The sequence below is a fragment of the Natator depressus genome, chromosome 12 (assembly GCF_965152275.1).
Source record: "Natator depressus isolate rNatDep1 chromosome 12, rNatDep2.hap1, whole genome shotgun sequence".
Classification (NCBI taxonomy): domain Eukaryota; kingdom Metazoa; phylum Chordata; order Testudines; family Cheloniidae; genus Natator; species Natator depressus.
The window spans coordinates 38,139,126-38,161,679 of NC_134245.1; the positions used below are offsets into that span (position 1 = coordinate 38,139,126).

The following is a 22,554-nucleotide window of genomic DNA, read 5'->3' on the forward strand; positions in this document are numbered from 1 at the left end:
GGGCCTGAAGGGAACACGCAGTGCACTCTGATTTTTCCCAGGCACAAAAGTACCTAGGGACCCATTCTAGCCAACATAAATTAGAGCAACCCCGTAGCTACTGGAATTTGTGCCCCAGGATCAGAAGGGGGAAGGAGGTATGGCTCCATGTCTGTCCTCATTTTCTCAGAGGCCCCAAGTGGTGATAAACTGGTATAAACTGTTTTTTTTTATGATGCGCTGTCCTAACTTGTACAGCATTGTACAATTGGCTTGATGCAATTATGAATTTTCACAGCTTTCCTTGGAGCATCATGCACAATGGATGGCAAATTCTGTATTTCTCTGGAAAGGACCGTTTCCCCCAAACAGCAACATATCACAGGCTAATTGCTTTCCTTGAGGGTCTGTAGGCTAGATTTCCTATTGGAGTTAGTCTGTAGGCCAAATGATTAAACCTCTGAAATGTGGCAGAGCTGTAAAGAAACTTTCAAAACCAGAGGTGTAAACCCTCTTCAGCAGTAAGCTTGTAAAAGAGAAACCTCCCTTTGAGAAGCAGTGTTGTTTAAAAGAACTGGGAGTCAGGGTTATTGGGATCCACTCCCAGCTCTGCCATTGACTAGCTGTGTGATCTTGGGAATTCCTTTGTATCTCAGTTTCGCCATCTATTACAATGTATATATTAATTCTTACCTACCTCCCAGAGGTTTTGTGAGGTTTAATAAACGCTTGTAAAGCATGTTTGAGATCCTTGCATGAAGAGCACTCTCGAAATGCAAATTACCATTATAAGATATGTAGACAAAAAGTCTGTAGCAGTAGATGTAAAAGGTAAGGGCATACCAAATAAAACTAAATTTTCATCTATGGAATCAAAGTTTAAATCTAACTTGGAGTTTGGGAAACCTATTGCAATCCCCAGTCAAAATCTAAACAATGCTGCTATAAATCTGGTCCAGTAGGTTCTGTAGAGAGGCCCAGGACCGCACCAGATGGAAACAACATTGCACTTTGTTCTCTGGAAAATGATTTGTGTAGATCAGGCTTCGGGTCATTAGCGGGGCATAATGCATTTGTGGTTACGCGCCCTATACAGTGTGTGTGAATTGCTGATGGCCTTCAGATTTCAGCATTGCCTATGCTTGCACATTCAGACACACACAAATATTTACACAGAAAATGCAAAAACCCAAACCAACAGTGCTGGGACTGGTCTGGATGCCCTGGAACTGCAAATGCAAATTTTGTTTGGGGGATAGGACTAAAAATAATTATTTCTTTTTTTGTGCTTGAATTGCTTAGGTGGCCATACTAAAATCATTGGCCTTGAAGGTTAACTACGTACCTGCAATGGATGATTGAACAAAGTCACCTTTTTTCTTTATTCTAAAAGAATTGCCAAAACTATAAACGCAGCATAATCACACCTTTTTAATTTTCAATGCGCTTCCCTGGGAACCTCTGAGAGCTTGGTGTTAAGAAGGGAAAGCAATTCTTATCTCGACATGGATTGAGTCTATGCTCTAATTTTATATACAGTCCCTATTGTCAGTTTGATACTTTCAGTATGTTTTTTTTTCTCCCTGTAAATAGCGGTTTCCTTTCAAAGGAAATGAAACTGTTTGAAATACAGGGATCTGTGTTTCTTTGAAATTCACATGCAATTGTTCTTGTGTTATAAAATAAGAAAGGCCTTTGACGGTATTCCAAATGGATATCTTTAATCTCAGTTTCATACAGGCATATTAAAATGAAAACAAAGCCTTATAAACTCCAAAGTAGGTTATTTAGAATCCAATTTTATCAGCAGGTAAATTACAGTAGCAAAAGGTTCTTTAGGCCAGTCAGGATACACAAGGAATTCTTTCACTTTCCTCCCCAAATTTTTACCAAATGGAATACTTGATTTCTTCCAGGAGTGATTGGTAAGGGTCATCAATATAAAGTATCAACATTATTAAAACCACTTTAGGGCCAGATCCTCAACAGGTGTAAAAGCTTGGCCACTATATATCCCTTTTTGTATTTAGCTCAGCTGTGGCTGCATTTCATCTGTGACAGAAGATTTTTATATTTTACTGATATTATATAAATATTATATATAAAAGATTATATATTATATATAAAATATTTTTCTATTTTACTGATATACCTCAGGCTCTGATCCTGTAGTCTCTCTGAGTTGTTTGCAGGTTTGGTCCCATAGTTTGTGGATCAGTTAAAATTGAAAACTTCTCTAAGATCTTTTGAGGAGAGAGGCACTCTATAAATGTCATCATTATTCCCATTTGTGTCCTCTCCATCATTGGACAGTTAAATGCTTTTCCCACAAGGTGTTCTGTTCCATCTGAACTTCTGATAAAAGAATGGAGAAATATGGATACACTTAATTTTTTTAAGCAATTTTTATACATTTGTGAGTTTCAGTGAATTATTTCCCTCCATCTCCAAATACATAAAACTATAATGAATCTGAGATAATAGCATCTTCCTCTAGTTTTGATTTTCTTCTGATGCTTCTTGGTGTTTTCTTTTGTTGCGGATCCCACAGGGTCACCTCCACATAGCCCAGGTGCCTCAAGGGGAGCAGGTCCAAATCACACAGGACAGCGAGGTGAGCCAAAATGCCACATGTCATCTGAGTAGATACTGGTCAGAGACTAGGGCTACATTTCTTAAACCACTGTTCGCAGCAATGCTGAAATAAGCGAAAGAACCCGGTGAAAGTGGAACTGAATGCATGTGGTAGAGCCACACTGAAAGATGCCTCAACCTCAGCAAATGTAGCACACTCCTGCTCTGTCTATAGTTTTATTTGGCCAACCAAGGAATGCCATGTGTGTTTTATATTAGCAAATTGTGGCTTATAGCTGATGTGCTTTTTAATGGGCTTCATGGGAGGCAAAGTACAGTACCTTCAGAGTACCACTATAGCTAGTACAACTTTTGTGCTTAACAAGCGCTGCAGTTCAGCAGTAAAGAATTTTAGTAATGCAGCCTGCAGAATATGTCCAAAATACCTAACGGTGTCTTTCACTGAGCTGCAGAACTTACTAGGAGGATTTTTGAGATTCCTGTTAGTGAAAGTATTTAGAGAATGAAGCAGTTTCTAGAAGCCTGGCAGTGACTACATGCCTCAATTACAGTTCTGTCAACCTCCTGTCATAAAAATAGTGCAGCGAAAAGAAAACTGATTCTCCAGAGTTATGGCCCCAGCCTTGAAATTATTACACAGCCAAACTCCCATTGGAGCCAATCTGTCCTATGTATTTTAGAATGCATGAAATAGTATGGTATACTGGGGTCCTTTGGTGAAGGGTCTGTTCTGATTCCCTGCTCTCTGAGCTTAAAATTATTACAATAAATAGGAGTGAGTTTTAGTGAAAAGAATTCTCCTTTCAGGGGCTGGATGGGGTAAAGAGAAACAAGAATGAATTTTCAAATTCTGTGGCTCTGAACCCAGCTGTGGTCAGGTGGATATTTGTTGTGAAAGAGTCTTCTGTGGGCATGAGGAATCACTTCAGAGACTAAACTCCATTGACCTCAGTGGGAGTTGCCTGCATATAAAGACTCCAGGAAGAAGGCTTATGTTTTAGCCAGGCGGTCTGAAAACATCTGGATTATAATTTATTCCAATATACACTCCTTTGAAAGAAAGTGGAATTGCAGCTAGTCCGGATGGATTGATTTAAATCAAGATGATTTAATTCACCAAGTGGAAAACCTTGATTTAAATAATTGATTTTAATCAACTTTTCCATTTGTTCTTCAGTTATTTTCTAAAGAAAGGTGCATTCTAATTGGTTGATATAACCATTAAAGCATGTTGATTTACAACTAAATACAGCCTTTCCACTAGATTTGTTACATTTTTTGCTGTCTAGCAGGGTACACGATAACTATGTTTATTTAGGCAATTATATAGCTTAATATTTTTGGATTTCTATTAATTGTACATTTTAGTATATTGGAAAATGGTGAATGATATATTGCTTATTTACTAGATAATTAACTTCTTGTCATGATTTGTGTCAAGCTGCATTAGGATGGTAACTATAATTTAATTAAACACACAAAACAAAGTTTACTTTTATTAAACAAAACAGCCTTAAATGTTTTGGATACATAAACTTTCTATGTTTCACTTTACAACTAAATGATTTCCTAAACAGAGGGATTAACTGTAGGCAGTAAATTAAACTGATTATTTCAGGTCAGACTGGGAACATTTTCAAATATGCCTAAGTGAAAGTGACTGGAGCTTAAATTCTCTTGAAAATGAGACAGTCGCCTAAGTTACTTAGACTGACCGATTGTGCCATATTCATAAAGCTTGGCATCAAAAGTTAAATGTTTTCTTCCTGATTCTTTCTTTATATAGAAAAGCAGTCTTTAATTCAAAGTTTTTGATATTGGCTCATAGATTCAGCATATTTATTTTTTATTAAAATGTTTTAAGAGATTATAATAAATTAAGGCCTTGACATATTTTGTATTAAATTCAGATTTTATTTTAAACAGGTTTATTTTTAAAGAGAAAAACTTCTTATAATTTAAATAACAAAATAAAAAAATTGTTGATTTTTATCCACTGTGCTGGCAGTAGTATAGAGTGTAAAAAAGATAAAAATGAAAGAAATCGGTATGTTTTTCTCACAGATATTTGCCATTTTACCTCTTGTGCATAAAGTGTTTTGGGGAGTTTTTTTCTTGTTTTGTTTTGTTTTGTTTTTGTTTCTTCTTCCTTAAACATATTTTTAAAGGACCTTTTAAAGAAATTAAATCGGAGTTTCTTTGTGTAATGAAGTTCCTTCCCTTTTCAATTTTCATAGCTAAAGGTCTTTTGCAAATAGTCTACAGCATTCAGAATCTTTGGTAATACGTGCCTAGGAAATTCCTATAATAGAACTCTTTGTTCACATTTTGGGTTGAGTTTTAATAAAGTGAAAGAAATGGCTGTTAGCACTAATGATAGCTTTGTAATAACAGACATTATATCCATTAGGAATGGCACATACATTTCAGCCAAAGATTTAAAAAATTACTCTACTAATTTTAGGATGACAAATGTTTTGAATTGTGCATGTTTGCAATTTTATAAAAATGAGGGAATATGAGAAGGGAAAATCTACCTCCATAAAAGCCATATAAACAGATTGCTACTTAATCATTTTACTATAACACTCTTTCCCCTCCACCTCCCCCCAAAGAACTGTTTTTTTAAAATGAGAAAATCAGTAAAGTAGTACAGGCATCCGTTCTCTGTGGTTAAAGTGCAGGAGCATTGTATTCGTGTTTTACTGCCAAAAAACATAGACCTTCAGAAGAGATTTCCTAAATTAATAGATTTCCTCAAATAAATACACATCTCCTTGAGAAGTGCTACTTTATTACTAATTCGCGAGTTCTGTTTCTTATTCTTATTTTACAGGGTAATCTGCAGATACATCAGGTTCATGTCGGTCAAGATGGGCAGGTAGGAACTGATCCTTCTCAGTTTTAGGTAGTGTTGCTGTTCAGTCTTCATAATTAAACGTTACATATGGATTGACTTCATATTACCAAAAGGTGTTTTAATGACCAAAATGTGCGCAATGTCTTCTATTTAAATCTTTCTGGCCTAAACAGAAAAAAATGTTAAGCCACCAGTTGATATTTTGCCTGCTTATGATGAAACATTGTTTTCTATTTGACCAGCATTATTTCATCACTCATGCAATAATATATTTCATCCATATGTTTTATAATTTCTTGTCTTTGGCTTCTTCATTGTTGTGCTAAACTAGACTGATTATCTTGTGCACAGGATGTTCCTTTTCAGGCTTTTGTCATTGACTGTCAGTGTGGCCATATGTGGACCATAAGCTATGCAGACACAAGAACATTTAAGCAGACACTTTTGTATTGTAGGAATGTCTAGAGAGAGAGAGAGAGCGATCTTTCACATCTGGTTGTGTTCTTTTTGATAAGATAGCTTTATTAGGCACTTATGCTGTGTGGAACAGGATGAAACTGAGTCTCAAGCTGCAGCAATGACTCTGCGAGATTGTTTGAATTAACATAATTTCCATATCAGGTGGAAGTGAAGTTGCTAACATCTGATCACAGGACATCCGTTACCAAATTATGTTAGGTTAAAATACCCACGGTAAAAAGAACTCATGTAAGGGAAGCTTTCTGTCCAGGCCACTTGAATGAACAACTGTTTTTGTTCATGCTGAATATTATAATACAAGCTGTGTTCAGATCTATGACCAGGGCATGAACTTTGGCAAGACACAGGCCACTTGGACTCTGAACCTCTGCAGAACTATTGGAACTCTCAATCTTTGGCCATTCCTGGCCTTTTGTGTGGTGAAACAACCTAACCTGTTAAAAAAAATCTCTTTAGAAAATTAATTGTATGGATTTTAATCCGAAGTGTCTTGTTGTAGTACTATTGTTAGGCCACTGAAATAGGATAATATGGAAGTCACGTGTTGGAACATTCTTTTTGGCATTTCACTACTTCCTTTATCCCTCATTGGCCCTTCTGCGTGCAACAAAATGCCAAGTAAAGTCTTATGGGAAGAAATAGTGCATATTTAACCCTGGATCTTTTATTTCTCTGTGATACTAACAAGGTGTGCAGATTATTTGCAATTTTCTGGTATTACAAACCTAGCGGTGTTATTTCATACCACATAGGGCACAATTTATGCCATAGTAAATGTTCTGAATCTCTGCTTCTGTAAATAGATCCAATACATGTCAGTTAAAATACTTTTATTATTAAAACAGTGTCAATTTACAAGCAAAAAGATTTGGATGATCACATTTTGCTGATGGTACCTATGCGGTGATGGTTAAGTGAGCCCATTAGAGTAGCATACATCCTGTGTGGCTGTTTCCCATGCTGGAATAAGAAGTTATGATGTGAATATGAGTTTTCAGGGCTGAACTATTTTTGAAAGAGTTCATGAAATTTTGTAGATCTAATAGATGATTTCTAATTGGTGGAAACTTAGAAAGGATAAATAAGAAAAAGTTATATATATTCCAGAATTAGGGTTGTATTACAGAAGAGAAGAAAAATACAGATGAATCAGTTTTGGCTTAATTAACATCAGTAGTTCATGTATACTAGGGGATTTTTCACTGTTACTGGAGTTGAACACCATTGTGTTGGTAGGAACAGTTCTGGCCCTGCAGAAGTGATTGTGGCTACAGTTGGTTGGAAAACTTCTGCCTACATTTTTTTCCCCTGATTTCTTATTAGTTTTAGTTGTGAACCACAAATGATAGTATTGCAGACATCATTGACCCTACTTTTCAGACTTCATTTTCACTGTATGTTACAGGATGCAAAACGAATAGTGTAGTCTTTTTATTGTTTTCTTCATGCTGCTTGTATTGGAATTCACAGAACTAATTGCTACGCCATGTGAATCACCAGGGGCTTTTGTCATAGGACAGCTTGCATATGTATCAAAGCAAGTACCTTCCCCTAGGCACCAGTATTCAATAACTTTTGCACTCTTGGGAATACTACTTGCTACTTCCTTTTTTCCTGCAATCTTAGAAGTGTGAACAAGTGTGCAATGGGTGGGGTGATACTAGCTCCATCCTTAATGAAATTTATGTGCCCCTGACTGTGTGCATATTATCAATGCTTTATTATTTAGATTGTAGAAGCATCAAGTGGTCTCAGTGAGGATTGGAGCTCTGTTGTTTCAGGAAGGAAGAATGGCAGCTTCGGGAAAGGTCCTTTTGTAGCATTGTCGATGTACACTGTGCTGTGTAATGGCTGTACCTGACATTTCCTCAGTCCTTTCCCCAAACGTAGTATATTATCTGAAGGTTGAATATGTACAATACAGCCCAAAATCAAACGGGAGAAGTAGTAGTGTGTGGTCTCTTCTGCTGGAGTACTTCTCAGAACATTGTCTGCTGTATTCTCCCAACTGTCCATCACCACTTAGAAAAGTGAATTTATTTTCCCCTTTTTGTTTTTGAGCTTTAATGCACCTTACCAGGGGAATTGAAGGACACCAGTAATGAGGGAAATGAATAATTTGTCACTTTGATGGCTTTCAAGCAGGTATTGAATATTCTTGCAAACCAAGATTTTATTAGATCTTTTGTTTTGCTGCCAACAATCCCATTGGAGCACTAATCCCAGGCTTCCAGATTCCACCTATTAATGTACACGTTATTAGCACAAAGATGCAGGCAGACCTTCAGTGGGCTATCACCGTTCAGATACCATTTTGTACTACAGCTTTCCTGATTTAAATTGTCACCCTGATCCTCAGGAAAGGGCTTTTATAGCAATTAGTCCAGGGTACAAAGAATAGGATTGTGCTAGCTCCATATTTACTAAAACAAAACATAGTTTAAATCTATCATTAAATTTTATCTGTGAAACTTTTCCAAACTGATAGCTATATTTCAAACCTTGGAGAAGCTGGCAGTACTAGTTATTTCTGCGTAATGTTGCCAGCTGTTTTTTCTTTTTTGTTTTGTTTTTTAATTTTTTGTTTTTGTTTTTTCCTGTTGAATTTTCTGTCTTGGTCGTTGCATTGAATTTAGCTCTTGCTTTTCTGGCATGACTGTCCATGGAACCAATGAAATCATGCCAGAAAGAACTCTCTACCTACACATGTGTTCTATTAGCTCAAAGTTTCATATTTCAGTGGAAGTTTAATAAAAATACCAAACTGCAAAAATAATTAGACTTTGTATTAACTAATAGCTTAAGTCCTCAGACCAATGGGAGTTTTTTTGTATTTGGCAGTGATTGTGGATTACCAGAAGTTTCCTCATTGTCTCTTTCTTTCCCTTGATTCCACCCCTCGACCCCCGCACCCTTCACTGCATTCCCTTTTTCCTTTTGCTGAGCTTTAGGGTGTTCTCGGTCCCTAAAGGTATTAGATGTATACATGCTCCACAACATATGTGAAGATAAGTCGATGGTGTTCAGAAACCCTATCCTATGTGTAGAAGTAGGCAGAAGTATAACACGTTCAGCATTTCAATACCCCTTTATTTCATTTTCTAGACTTTTCTTTGTACATCCCAATGCCTTACCAGTTATCCAATTTAGGAAGTATTTAAAATGACACCAGAGAAATGGTTTTCAGCTAGTGGCTTTTAGTTTACAAACAAAACAAAAAGTTAATGCTGTTTTAAAAGTCAAAATTTGATTGAATTTATTCCTAATGAGCAGATAGTTTGCTATGTATGTAGGCTCTTCATAGAGGGAGCATACAAGAGGTTAGTTTGCTTCTCTATCTGAGGTGTGTGTGTGTGCGTGTGTGTGTGTGTGTGTGTGTGTGTTAGTGGCATCTAGAGAAGTAAGGAGAATCCAAAACAAACTGTAGAATCTGTCACAGGTTTAGTGAAGAGAAAGCTAACTACTATAAATTGCTGTCTATGTAATCTATCTGTTGTGTGTTTGTGTAAAATATATTGTATACGATATTAAATATATAAATATAATATTTTTCTACCACCCAAAAATATGCTAGGCACCGCACAGAAACAAGTACAGGCATGGCCCCTGCCCAGAGGAGTTTACAATCTGAAACCAAAATAACATGCCAAATGAGGTAGAGAGTGAGAGGACCCTGGTGACATTAAGAACACATAGGTACTCAGTTCAGTGAGGCATGTATACATTGTAGTGGTAGCATTCATTTTTTTCTGCACTGTTTTGCCCACCTCAGTCACTCCTCATTGGCTTCAGGACAGCAGTGAGTTTAAAGAGTGGTTGACTGTGGCAAGGGAGGTGGGTCAGCAAACAGGTTTTTACAAGAGCACCTCAAGCATAAGGGATGGCATGGAAGTCACAGAGCTGATTTTTGAGAGGAAGAGATGAATCAGTGTCCTTGGTAGAGCAGAGAGGGTGATGGTAGAGTAATGTGAAAGGAGTTCAGAGTTGTAGGGATGAGCTGCCTTCTGGAGGTCAAGTTCAAGAAGAGTGTACATATCTATGTAATACATTTGTGATGTTGAACTGTCAAGTTCGGGTCTGAACATCCCCAGAATGGATATGTGTCTGGTGTGCAGCTCAGACCATTTCTCACACACACTGCATATAGTATCTCAGTGTGCAAAACTACACAGAAGACAATATGTTAAAATGATATATAGAGATACAGGACCTCACGACCAGATCTGGAACATCCCATGTGTTTTTGTATGATCTGCTTGTTATGGTCTGATGTGAAGGACAATCTATACATCTTTGTTAGGGGGAATGGAAGTGGCATAGGAGAAGGGGCCCCAAATGTTTAAAAGATATCTAATTTGTCTGCCAGTTGATAGATAGTATACTCCAATGACCATTTATTTCCGCTTAGCTTAAACCAAAAGGTAAATATGCTTGTTTATAAAGGAAATTATTTAGAAACCCAGCTGTTTCTGAGAAAATTGTAACCCAGTCCCGTTAAGATCTACTTTCTGTGTATCTTTTTCCCTCAGTGCTAATTACTACATGTTAGGTATCTCTCTTAACATGAAGTAATGGCACCTGTGACAAAGTTCCTCCTCCACCTTGGTGGGTCTTGCACTTATTGACAGATTTGCTCACCTCAGAGATTCATGGCAGCCCTCAATTTGGCCGTTTTCATGAACCCACAGTCCAGGTCGACTCCTCCTGTGTCTGACCAGGAATTGGGAGGTTTGGGGGGAACCTGGGCCCGCCCTCTACTCCGGGTTCCAGCCCAGGGCCCTGTGGAATGCAGCTGTCTAGAGTGTCTCCTGGAACAGCTGTGCGACAGCTACAACTCCGTGGGCTACTTCCCCATGGCTTCCTCCCAACACCTTCTTTATCCTCACCATAGGACCTTCCTCCTGGTGTCTGATAATGCTTGTACTCCTCAGTCCTCCAACAGTCCGCCTTCTCCGTCTCAGCTCCTAGTGCCCCTTGCTCCCAGCTCCTCACACGCACGCCACAAACTGAAGTGAGGTCCTTTTTAAACTCAGGTGCCCTGATTAGCCAGCCTTAATTGATTCTAGCAGCTTCTTGATTGGCTGCAGGTGTTCTAATCAGCCTGTCTGTCTTAATTGTTTCCAGAAAGTTCCTGATTGTTCTGTAACCTTCCCTGTTGCCTTCCCTGTTGCCAGGGAAAAGGGACCTACTCAACCTGGGGCTAATATATCTGCCTTCTATCACTCTCCTATAGCCATCTGGCCCGACCCTGTCACATACCATATAACTGATTATTATCTCATTAAGATGCAATTTAACCTGTAACTCCAAGAACAATTTTTAATAATAATACAATTTATATTGATTTAAATTCTACTTTTGCTGAATTTTAGGCTATAGAACAAGTTAAATATAACCAGTGAAAATATTGGAAATAACCTTTTCCTGTCTGAAAAACATAATCATAGACCAGTAAGTAAAATCTTTTTTTTTTTTTTAAACTATTTTACTAGGACTATTTTTCCAGTTAGATTTTTTTCAGGGCTATGAAAGATCATTATCAGGCAAAATGTCTGATTTATATTGATTATACACAGTATATTGCAGCAAGGAACATAACATTTGCATTGTGTTTGTATGCAGCACCTCATTACCCAGGTAGCTAGCACTATATAACTTGAATAATGTGTGTGTGTGTTATTTCATAGCAAAATTAATTACAATAAACTGTTCTAATTCTCTTTTCTGAATACTCATTGTAATTGTTCATTTTGATACTGTAGAGCAGATACTCTTAATATGTATTAATAAGGCCTGTATAAACATTTTTAATCATGCCTTGTCTTGAACAGCTGAAAGAACATGTACACAACAGGTATTGTTTTGTTTCAGGTACTGGGAATTAGGCTATTATAAGTTTGTGTTGAAATCTCTACTTCAAGTCCTTTACTATGGCATTCTGCTCTTCCTCTGTGCCTCACTTCTGAGCAGCAGAGGGCAGTGCTGTTAAGATCATTGTCAGATGCATGTTTCCTTAGCAAAAGGTTGAGGAAAGGGGGTGGATTTCTGAATTGCAGGCACGGTGCTGCTCTGATATCCCCCTTGTGAACTGTCATACCATGGGACACAGAGACATTCATATTCATGTGGGGTTTTTTTTTGCGTATGCCACCGACAGAGAGGAGTGTGAGTGTGTGTGTGTGCGCGCGCGCGCAAAGCCCTCAACTTCCATGCCAGCTGTGTAGTAGATTGTTGAAAAAGCTGTTTTCCTGTTTCAGCACATCTGCTTTGAATAATCTACACAGAGAAACAAACAGAATTGTTAGAAGAAAAACAACAAAATGAAAAACGCAATGTTGTACAGCTGGAAATTAGAATCTGTTAGTCTGGTTTTGAAAAAAATATAATGATTCATAACTGGCAATTCTTTGAGAATTGATTGTACAAAGTTCTTGCAGATCTGCTTTGTTCTTCAGAAATGAAGGTAATGAGCGAAGCTCATTTACTTATCTGTGCTTTATACACATTTGAAACAAAAGTGTTAAGTATTTGCGAAAGAAAAATAAGGTTGCTTGAAGTCCTTGATTGTGATAATTTTCATTGTGAAGTGGTTTTTTTGTTTTAGTTTAGCTTGAAGACCATCCCTCATGCATGCATGCGTGTGTATATATGTATATATTTATTGACATTAGTCCACACAGTAGAACAGCTGTTCCCCACATTGGGCACTGCTCTTTCAGGTCCTGTTTACCATCAGCATTCACCGAACTGCTTACATTTGAAACCTTAGCCTAGGCTGCTATAGTGGGATATTATTTTGCTGTGGAAATGAAATTTGGCAGATATTATAGCAAACTAAGACTGGAAAATGAATTTAAAATTAGTTTAATATGAAGATTTTTAGAATATTTTTCCATCTTATTTAAATGTACTGTATATTGTAAGATATAAAGTACCTCTGGAAAAAATAAGCATGGTAATGCATTAAGACCAATATAATCTTTTTTCTAAAGTAAGAAATTGGTAATAAATATCATAGAAATAATAAATTACATCTTTAAATACTGCATTTAAAAGCTGTATAAAGCTTAAATATTTAGAAAAAAAAAGAAAGTTTCTGGAAGTCTGTTTTAATCATTTACATGGAATGATATCAATCACACAACACACAAATATTTTTTCCACAGTTAATAAATGTTGATGAGGCAGGCAGTTAAAATTTGCACACTTGTACCCAGTTTGTAAAAGTTATGCACGCTTTCTATAATGGCAGACAAAGCACCATGAAATATTGTTCTGCGGTATAGTTACTGCTTTGGGATCATAGTCCTGGGCTCTGTATAATGCTCTTTGATATTCAGTTGAGCAAATTCTGATTTGACATGTAAAATGTTAACTACAGGTTATTAAATTTAATTATTGCAGAGCAAACTTATTTGTGCCTTAATAGAGTGGAAAATGTATTATATACCGTGATGGCAATCAGCAAGAAAATAAAAAGATGAGTAAAATGTGAAAAAAATAAAGGACGGGAGCTGGTACTGAGGAGGTATTAACTAAGCTAGATGGTACAGTATGCACTCAAAGTATACACATAAAAGATATCAGAGAATGCTTTTGATTTTTGAATGGAAGGTACGGGATGGTATTGACTTACAGGCCAACTACAGAGTATATTTTAATAGGAATCAGAATGGTTGATTCAGTACACTACTAGTGCAGTTTTCACAAGTGCCTCGGTGACTTCAGAGCACCATGTTTGACTGGGCTTCAGCTCATCTTTTGCATTACCATTGTCAGGATGCAACTGGATTCTAAAGTGGTTGTGTAGACAGGACCACACGGAACCATGTCTTACCATATGTAACCGAGTTAGACAATTCTCCTGCCGCCCAGGTATCCTTGAGAGAACATCCTAATGTGTGTTAACAACCAGATTACTTAAAAATGTTTGAGTTCTAATTATACCTTTATAACAATTATCTATAGTAAACATCAGAGGTGGGTTGGTAGACAGGCCAACTTTGCCAGTGGTTACTGCAAGTCTGGGTTTCTCTGGGAAGAGACATCATTCCCAGACTAGTGCTTCTGTTTCTAGTTTCACTGTTTAGAGTCTGGTAATCTGTAAAATATTTTCCTTGTTTTTCTCCTAAATCACTTAAAGAATGCAAAACTTTCTGAAATTCTTGCCAGACTGATACTTTATACTCTGTTACTTTAAAGTTTTGGGTTTTTTTTCTGTTTCACTTCAAGAAAGACAAAAGTGTTTGTTTTTTTAATTTTGGTAACAGTTCCATCCCATTAATTTGACCACTCCTAATAATTTCAGTCACTATTTTTCCTGCTTATGAATGTTTTAAAGATGTTTGGGCATGTTTTGGAACTCAGCAGCACTGAGACAATCACTGTTTTTTTTAAAAGAAACCTAGCAATATTCATAACCTGTTTACAGAGGACACCAAAGCAATATTAGTTATAGGGGGTTTTTTTCTGCTCACTATTTCTCTTCTCACTGCACTAGCCCTCTCTTTTTTCTTGTTGTTACTTTCCCTGGAATGCACTACTATGAAGGAGTTAAAGGACTCCTGCTTCATTATACCACATAGTCAGCAAGGTCACACCCTGCAGAACTTTATCATACTGTAACATTGTTTAGCAAACCCAGACTGTCTGCACTTAACTTTTTGCAGAGAGAGTTGCTGGTTTCCCAAGAAGATCATCCACATCCAGTATGTTCTGATAAGCCACCAAGAACATGCCTAGAGCAGGACAAGAAACACAACTGCCTGCTTCCAATAATATGGGCCACTCCGTAAGTTGTAGTCATGGAAGCACTGATGGCAATCAGGTTACTACTTTTCACTCTGACTCTTTGCTGTTCATCAACAAATATTCCCATTCCTCCTCCAAGAAACTGCAGGGGTGAATGGGAGTGCTTTGACGTGGCTCAGGTCCCTCTTCAGATCAGACCTATGGAGTCATTATGAGCAACTGTTCCTCCACTTCCAGAGTCCTCACCTGTGAGTCCCACAAAACTCAGCCTTCTTCCCGTGTTATCCAGCTTCTGTCTGAAGCTGTTGGGAGAGTTGGTGAGATAACATGGGCCAACGTGCTGGCAATATGTAGATAACACCCAGCTCTTCTTCTCCTTTACTTCAAACATAGGCAGCACAATTTCCCATCTTTTTTGATGCCTAGCTGTAATCAGCTGGCTAAAGCTGAATCTTAAGCAAAACAAAGGTCATTCTAGTAGAAAGAAGGAAAGGCTTAGAAGAATCTGTCTCCTTTATGGCATCCCCCGTTATCAAGGAGATTTTCTCACTTGTTTGTCCACAGCCTTGGCACCCTTTGGACTTTTCAGTGTGATTGGATGCCTGCATAGCCATGGCAGTAAAAAATGATCGCTTACATCTGTCATTGGCCAAAAGATGATGCTCCATCTTGTCAGACTTAGGCCTAACCACAGTGACCCATGCATTTGTGATCTCTAGACTTGATAATTGCAACTTGTTATATCTAAGAATGGAGCCATGCACCATGGAAGCTCCAAGTGGTACAAAACAGAAGGGGGAAAATGTTGTCAGGCTACTAAAAAGCATATGTAGAGCTGAGGTGTTTAAAGAATACTAACCTTTTCATGTAGTCTATATTAAGCACAACAATAAATCTTGATGACTGATGAAAATCAGATCCATCTCTGGTCCACAATAAGGTCTGACTATGTCGTTTTGTGCAGTGAGAATTTTGTGACATTTCAGCCAGATGTCTTCATATCAAAACCAGAAATCTTCTGCAACTCATTTAAGTGTGTTAAAACTAAAATGCATTTCTTTTTGTCTCCATCTCCCCTAAGACAATTGTTTTCTTGGGGTTTAGATTACATAGGATACAGGAAATACGCTTTTTAAATTTAAAATATAATGTAATATTCTGCACATGAAGAACACACTTATCTTTTAGGAAAGTACTAGGCGATTTGCACTGAGTTTTCAATCCCTTGCCAAATGAGTGTTTAAGATGCAGTAAGGTACGGTATGATTAATTGATTTTCTTTCTATCGCTATTGTTCATCTGGCTAATCCTTTTCATAGCTTCTATTTTTTGAAGCCAGCCACACTAGGACAAAGTACTTATAATACTTTAAATCAGCTGAGAGAACATGCAGTAATTAGGGGAATAAGGTTCACATAGCAGGGCATATCATTTTGTGTTTAACATTATTTTAGAGTTGTAGAAAGAGAGAAAAATCCATACAGTTTGCAGTAGGGACTTTTAATGCTCTGTTTAGAGCTGTCTCAAGCAGGGACTGACATTCTAGGACTATTAAATGACCAGTAGGTGAGTTATTTTAGACACTGAAATCCCACAGGAACAACATAGAATGTTCTCAGTTCTGATCTCAGATGATATTTTTATTAGATTTTCAAAATCGGTGTGTCTCTTACTCTAAATAAAATTTAGTACATGTATTTGGAAAAGTTGTCACTCTGGATTGCTCAGGCTCCAAGCCATTCTTTTTTAAGAATTAGTATTCTCTGTACAAAATTCTAGTGTTAAATTGCAAGAAGCATTTTAACTTAAACTTGTTTTTGTTTTTTCTCCAGCCTCCAGGGACTATTACTAGATGATCAGTTCTTGATCAGAAGCTAACAGTTCATAATTTGTATGTCTTGAAGCACAGATCAATTTTACTCACAAGGATTCTTTTTTTCTTTGCTACATAGGCTAAGCTCAAAAGAGTCTTGAGTTCTTAATGATCAAGTTTTATAAATCACTTTGTTATTTTCATCTATTTTCCTCTGAAACACCTTATTCCATGCTTCTGCTGCTAAGTATTTGTGTTAAAGAGAACAAATGATACAGAGCACAACACAAGGAGTAATTAAGTTATTTATCCAGTTGGTGTGATGTTTCAGTTCACTGTTTTGATATTGGGCTCTAGTAAAGACAGTGAAAAAGGGATACTGCAATTCCAAAGTACTAAAACAAAAGGTCCACTGTCTTCAAATCCACTCCATCTGTCCCAGCTTGTGCAGTGCTTTCCAAGACTCCTGGGACTTTACTTCTCTCACTGAGTTGGTACTGCAGTGTTGTTTGCCAAAAATAGGTTGGTTCATTAGGTTGTCTGGTAAAAATGTTGAAGACGCCACAATTTGGTGTAATGCAATAAATTCAGACCTTGGTAAAGTTTTACTGCTACCAGCAAGTAAATATAACTAGTCTTATGAAACTTGAAGCGAGAAGAATACCAGCCAGTCAGTATTTTTAAACTCCAGAACTGCATATTTTTGTTAGGAATGAGAAAAGTATTACATTTCACTTTTATTAAAGTGGGGGAAGAGTGGTACAGCTCAGGGATATGAAAACATTATTGCTCTCTATATGCTGTAAGTGTGAACAAATGAAATGCCGTAGGGGTGGGGAGGGGAATCAACCTAGAGAAATCAATGAAATTTCAGACACATGTAGCACAAAATGAAGTCACAAGGGCTGAACCAAGAGGCAGTGCTCTAAAGTGAAGTGAATAAGGCTCATGTAAAAATGACACAATAACTCTCCATTGGAGTTTTGCCATTGACTTCAGTGGGGTCACATTTTGCTTCATAATGAATTTGTTTTATGTTATCTCAATGTGCAGTGATGTACTATACTGGCTTTGCAGTTTCTAGACCTAATGTATATGCTAGTACACACACTATAGTGTTTGAAAATCAGGGGAAGCCTTAGGCTTAGGCTGAGTGTGTGGCTGGTTAGGGCACCATGTCTAAAGATAATAGCAATGGGTCCAAGAGGTCCCAAATTCCTCTGCTTCTCCAGTTGTGGAATTTTGCCTACTTGGTCTTTCCCTCCCTCCTCCATTCAGATATAAAGACTGGTCACCTATAAATTGCAGTTGTGACCCATAATCCTTTGTATTGACAGCCACAGTGCAAAGGACTGTGAGGTGCCCACCACACATGACTGGGCAGAAGTCCTATTAGACTGGATGAGGAAATGACGTGACTGGGGGAATAGATGAGCTGCTGAAATGAAGGAAGGGTGGATTTGAGCAAAAGGGTAGGGACTCGAATCCCAGTTTTGCCTATGGACTCATCACACCTAGGGCTCCAGTGAAAATCAAGCCTCTATCCTTAATCGCCCCCTCCCCAAGCACATGTACTCCTACCTTGTCCATGTATCTCTGTCTCCCTCAAACCCCTACACACTTATCTGTCTCATTCACCCATTGTGAGCTCTCTAGGGCAGGTACCGTATTCTTTATTACTTGTTTGTACAGCACCTAGCCGCGGGGCCCTACTCCTTGACTGGGGCCCCTAAGCACTGCTATAATACAAATAATAAATAATTTTAGTATCAACACTAAATGTTCTGTTGTTGCTAAAGACGTGATAGAAACACCATCTCTTTGGAATTTGAAATACAGAGTAACCAAAGAATGACCTCTTTGGAAATAAACAAAGCATGATTAACACTTGAACAATACGGATGGGATTTTCTAAAGCACTAGTAAAAAGAAAAGGAGTACTTGTGGCACCTTAGAGACTAACAGATTTATTTGAGCATAAGCTTTCGTGAGCTACAGCTCACTTCATCGGATGCCTTCAGTGGAAAATACAGTGGGGAGATTTATATACACAGAGAACATGAAACAATGGGTGTTACCATACAGACTGTAACGAGAGTGATCACTTAAGGTGAGCTATTACCAGCAGGAGAGTGTGTGTGTGTGTGTGGGGACTTTTGTAGTGATAATCAAGGTGGGCCATTTCCAGCAGTTGACAAGAACGTCTGAGGAACGGTGGGGGGTGGGAATAAACATGGGGAAATAGTTTTACTTTGTGTAATGACCCATCCACTCCCAGTCTCTATTCAAGCACTTGTGTTGCCCTAACTCTGCTCCCAGTGAAGGCAGTTGGAATTTTACCATTTACTTAGTTGGGGCACAGTTAGTTCAACACTGAGCTTGTTTGAAAATCTCACCCTCAAGTCTCACCAGGAAGAGATGCACTGTGAATTGAAAGCGTATATTAGACCGTTGCCCCATTTTACAGACAGAATATGCTTAAAGGGGTACAATGCAAAGGAATACATGGCCCCTGCTCCATGGAGTTTTACAGTCTAAAATCACACATCTGTGAGGTTCTGACCAACTCCTTTAGGGTTGTTTAGCTTCTTTTACCTCCACTAGGATGGTAGTTGAGGATGCTCTGCATTTTGCCGGATCGAACAGTAAATGGGAAGTTAAAATTATGCAGACTAGACTGGTCTGGAAGGCCAGAGGAGAAGTTAAAGCAGTTTTTAAATATACTCTAGGTGTCTAAGAGTCTTTGTTAGTTAAGTCGATTAACACTGTTCTCTTGTTAATGACGCTCAAGATGAGAACTGTATTTTTTCCCTTCTGTGGGAGAAATTAAATGAGATTAATCATCACTGAAAAACAGAATAGAATAAGCTGCTCTTTTTATGTCTAAATTGAATGCTTTTAAGTATACATGTATTTGCATGGTTAATCATGGTTTGGGTCTAGCTGCACCTTTGACCTCTGCCTTCTTAAAGTGTTGTTTAATCTTAACATTGTCACAGTTTCAGGGTTAAGTGCACCTATAGTCTTTCTCTGTGATCCCTTGAGGGCATGCACTCAAGGTTTCAGGCTCCAAGCTACATCCTCTCTTGGGCGCAGACCCGTATCTCTCTCCCTCTTTACCGGGGGTTTTAAGGCTGCACGGCCCTCTGCCATGCACTGTGACAACCCCAGCAAGCCAGTCAGCCTAAAGGCCAGCCCCCTGTGCATTGCTTTCTCTTCAAGAACAGTGACAGTATTTTTACCAGTCACCATACAGCTTTTCCAAAGCAAAGGACATGTATTTTTAAGGCAAAAGCATTATGGAGAAAACACAAAAAACAATAAACAGGTTTAAACCCACACTAAACATACCAGAAATCACCCATCAGTCTTATAGGACCCTAATAGGCTAAAGTCTTTTGAAACTTTCAGCACAGACTGGGGCCCCCCTATCAGCTAAGCCCCTGTCTGTTTGTTGAATCAAAAGGAAGGCCTTGAGTCAGTGCAAGCTTATCCTTTTATACCGAAAGCTCTTTGTTTGTTTCTTAGTCTCTGGAAAACTCAGCCTGACATAGTATATGCAGTTAACTTTAAGGGCTGGTACTTCTGTGGAGCTGTTTACAATCTCAGGAACTGTAGTAACCACACCCCACTGTTTTTTGGTTCCTGGAGTAGCTGTGCTAACTCTTGCCCAATGGAGTTGCATACAATCCCCGAACCACAATGATCCATAAAACATTCATAAACATAATAATATGGTCCCCAAAAATACAGCATGGGGTTGCAATGTCTGTCACACACAAGGCGGAACAAGAGAAAAGGGTTTTAAAACAGCAAAAGTGTTACACACACACCTGTCTTACCAGAAGTCTTTTTATCTTCCACGTAGGGACCATAATAGGTCTAACTTCCTACAGACACCCCAACCTCCTGGAGGTCTGCGGTGTTCAGTCTATTCCCAAGACTCACAAAACCTGTCTCCTTCAGGGAGCATGTGTGTCTATAAATGATCCTCAGTCTTTTGATCCCCACCTTCCTGGGAGGGATGGTGGGGGTGATTCAGCCATGGGAAAAGCCTGGCTGGTGGGAGTGGGGAGAAGTGGAGGTAGCATATCACAGTTAATAGTTCTGGGTGTTTGTGGAGGAGCTATCATCTTCCTTCCTGGCTAGTTTCCTGACCACCTGGTAGTTGAATTAACCCACTATGTGCATGCAGTGAACATCTTTACAATACTCCAACAAACATACCGAATTCCTAGATTATTACAGGCAACTCCAAATCTATCACACATACCAAAGTTTGTGCTGGGGCTGTGGGTCTTGAACCGTGGATCATAGTATTCTTAGGAGCCAGTATAGTCCAACCAGCTACCCAGTGACATGTTAACAGTCATCTGAACTAGAAGTTCAACTTTGGGAGAGAACTGATTGGCAAAACTCCAGGGGTCCTGTTTGGTTCCCTGCTTCTATTTAAACCAAGCAGAGGAACAGGAAGTCATCTGTGCAGCTGGGTTTTCCCTGTTTAGGATGGTCTCTCCTGCCCTTCTTGCTGCCTGACTCTGACCTCCTGGTATACTGGCCTGGTCTGCTTCTGACACCTGCCTCTTGGTCTGCCCTCTGGCTTGTCGCAGACTCTGATCTCCTGGTAACCTAACCCAGCCTGCCTCCTGACACCTACCTGTCTGTCTGTCGTCTGGCTTGCCGTAGATTCCAATCTCCTGCTATCCAGACCTGGCCCCACATCTCTTGGCTCCTCACTCCTGTACCGACCACAAGGTCAGACCGCCTGTGTCCTGGTCATGACAGTCTGCAACCTCCTTACACTAAATATTTACTGAAGATATTTACATGGATAACCATCTTTTGTGTGTCAAATATAGGGTGACCAGACAGCAAGTGTGAAAAATCGGGACGGGGGTAGGGGGTAATAGGAGCCTATATAAGAAAAAGACCCAAAAATCGGGACTGTCACTAAAAATTGCGACATCTGGTCATCCTAGTCACGTAGCATGTCTTCTCCCTTATTATGGCAAAGGAGTGAAATGTCAGCTCAGTGCCACTTGTAGCCATGGTTGAATGCTGCTAGATGGAGTAATTGTAATTTGTTCTTTCACTCCCCAATCCAGCAAAGCTTTGTTTTTCAAGAGAGCTATTATTAAAAGCCATACCAACTCTAATGAAGTCAGAGGAGTAAAAAGAATTCCTAGAATGTCACAGAAAAGCTGACCAAATGGACTATACTGCTTCCTGTTGACATTGTTACTAGTAGTAGCATTAACACCTTAATATGTTTCCCATTTCTTGGAGCACTTTCAGTTTGTTATGACGTGTTAGTTATCCTTTGCAAAAGTAAATGTTCTGTTCGCTTTCGGAAATGTTTCTGTGCAGAATTTGGAAGCAAACATATTCTGAAGTGATGTAAGGACATTCTGCTTTAATGGAGTTTAAAAACTAATAACGCCTGTTCCATTAAATGCTTAAATCTTCTAGATTCATAATCATACTAAGGCAAATTGGTTTTGTTTTTTTAATTTTATGTTTTTCTTTCTCAACCATTTCTCCTTTGTTAAATATAAAGCAGAATAACCTTCCTTGCAGTATCTTACTGTCTGCCAAAAAAAAATAAATCTATAGATAACAAAATTAGGCTACATTTACGCTGTCCTGCAGTTCAGACTGCAGGATTGAATAGCAATCTGCACCAACGTGCTGCTCTGTAACTTCCTCTTATGGGCACGAATGAAAAGGTTCCTAATTCGCGTTAACATAGTGCTGTTTGGAGAGAACTTTGTTAACATGAACTACTAACCTTTTTGTTCAGGCCCACAGTGTCCACACAGGGGACTTGCAGCGCAGTACTTTGGTGCAGATTGCTATTCGTACCCTGTAGTCCAAAGTGCAGGGCAGCATCAGTGGTGCTGGAACCGTTCTTATAGTGAGGGGTGCTGAAGGCGGAAACCATTTTATTTGGGTTGTTACTACTTCAAGACGGGGGTGCAGTAGCACCCCCAGCACCTCTAGTTCCAGCAATTATGGGCAGCATAGACAAGCCCCTAGTCTTGAATCCCTGTGTGAAGGGACAGCACAAACTTTGGGT

General features: G+C 38.7%; 1 protein-coding gene across 3 annotated transcripts in view; it reads left to right on the forward strand.

The window, feature by feature from the left end:
* BANP (BTG3 associated nuclear protein) overlaps positions 1–22,554 on the forward strand; it is a 265,439-nt gene that overhangs the window by 171,242 nt on the left and 71,643 nt on the right. For all 3 annotated transcript variants that reach the window (XM_074968886.1, XM_074968885.1, XM_074968887.1), the window contains 2 exons: positions 2,531–2,593; positions 5,411–5,455. In XM_074968886.1, the coding sequence (XP_074824987.1) occupies positions 2,531–2,593; positions 5,411–5,455 (108 nt within the window). The remainder of the gene's footprint in view (positions 1–2,530; positions 2,594–5,410; positions 5,456–22,554) is intronic.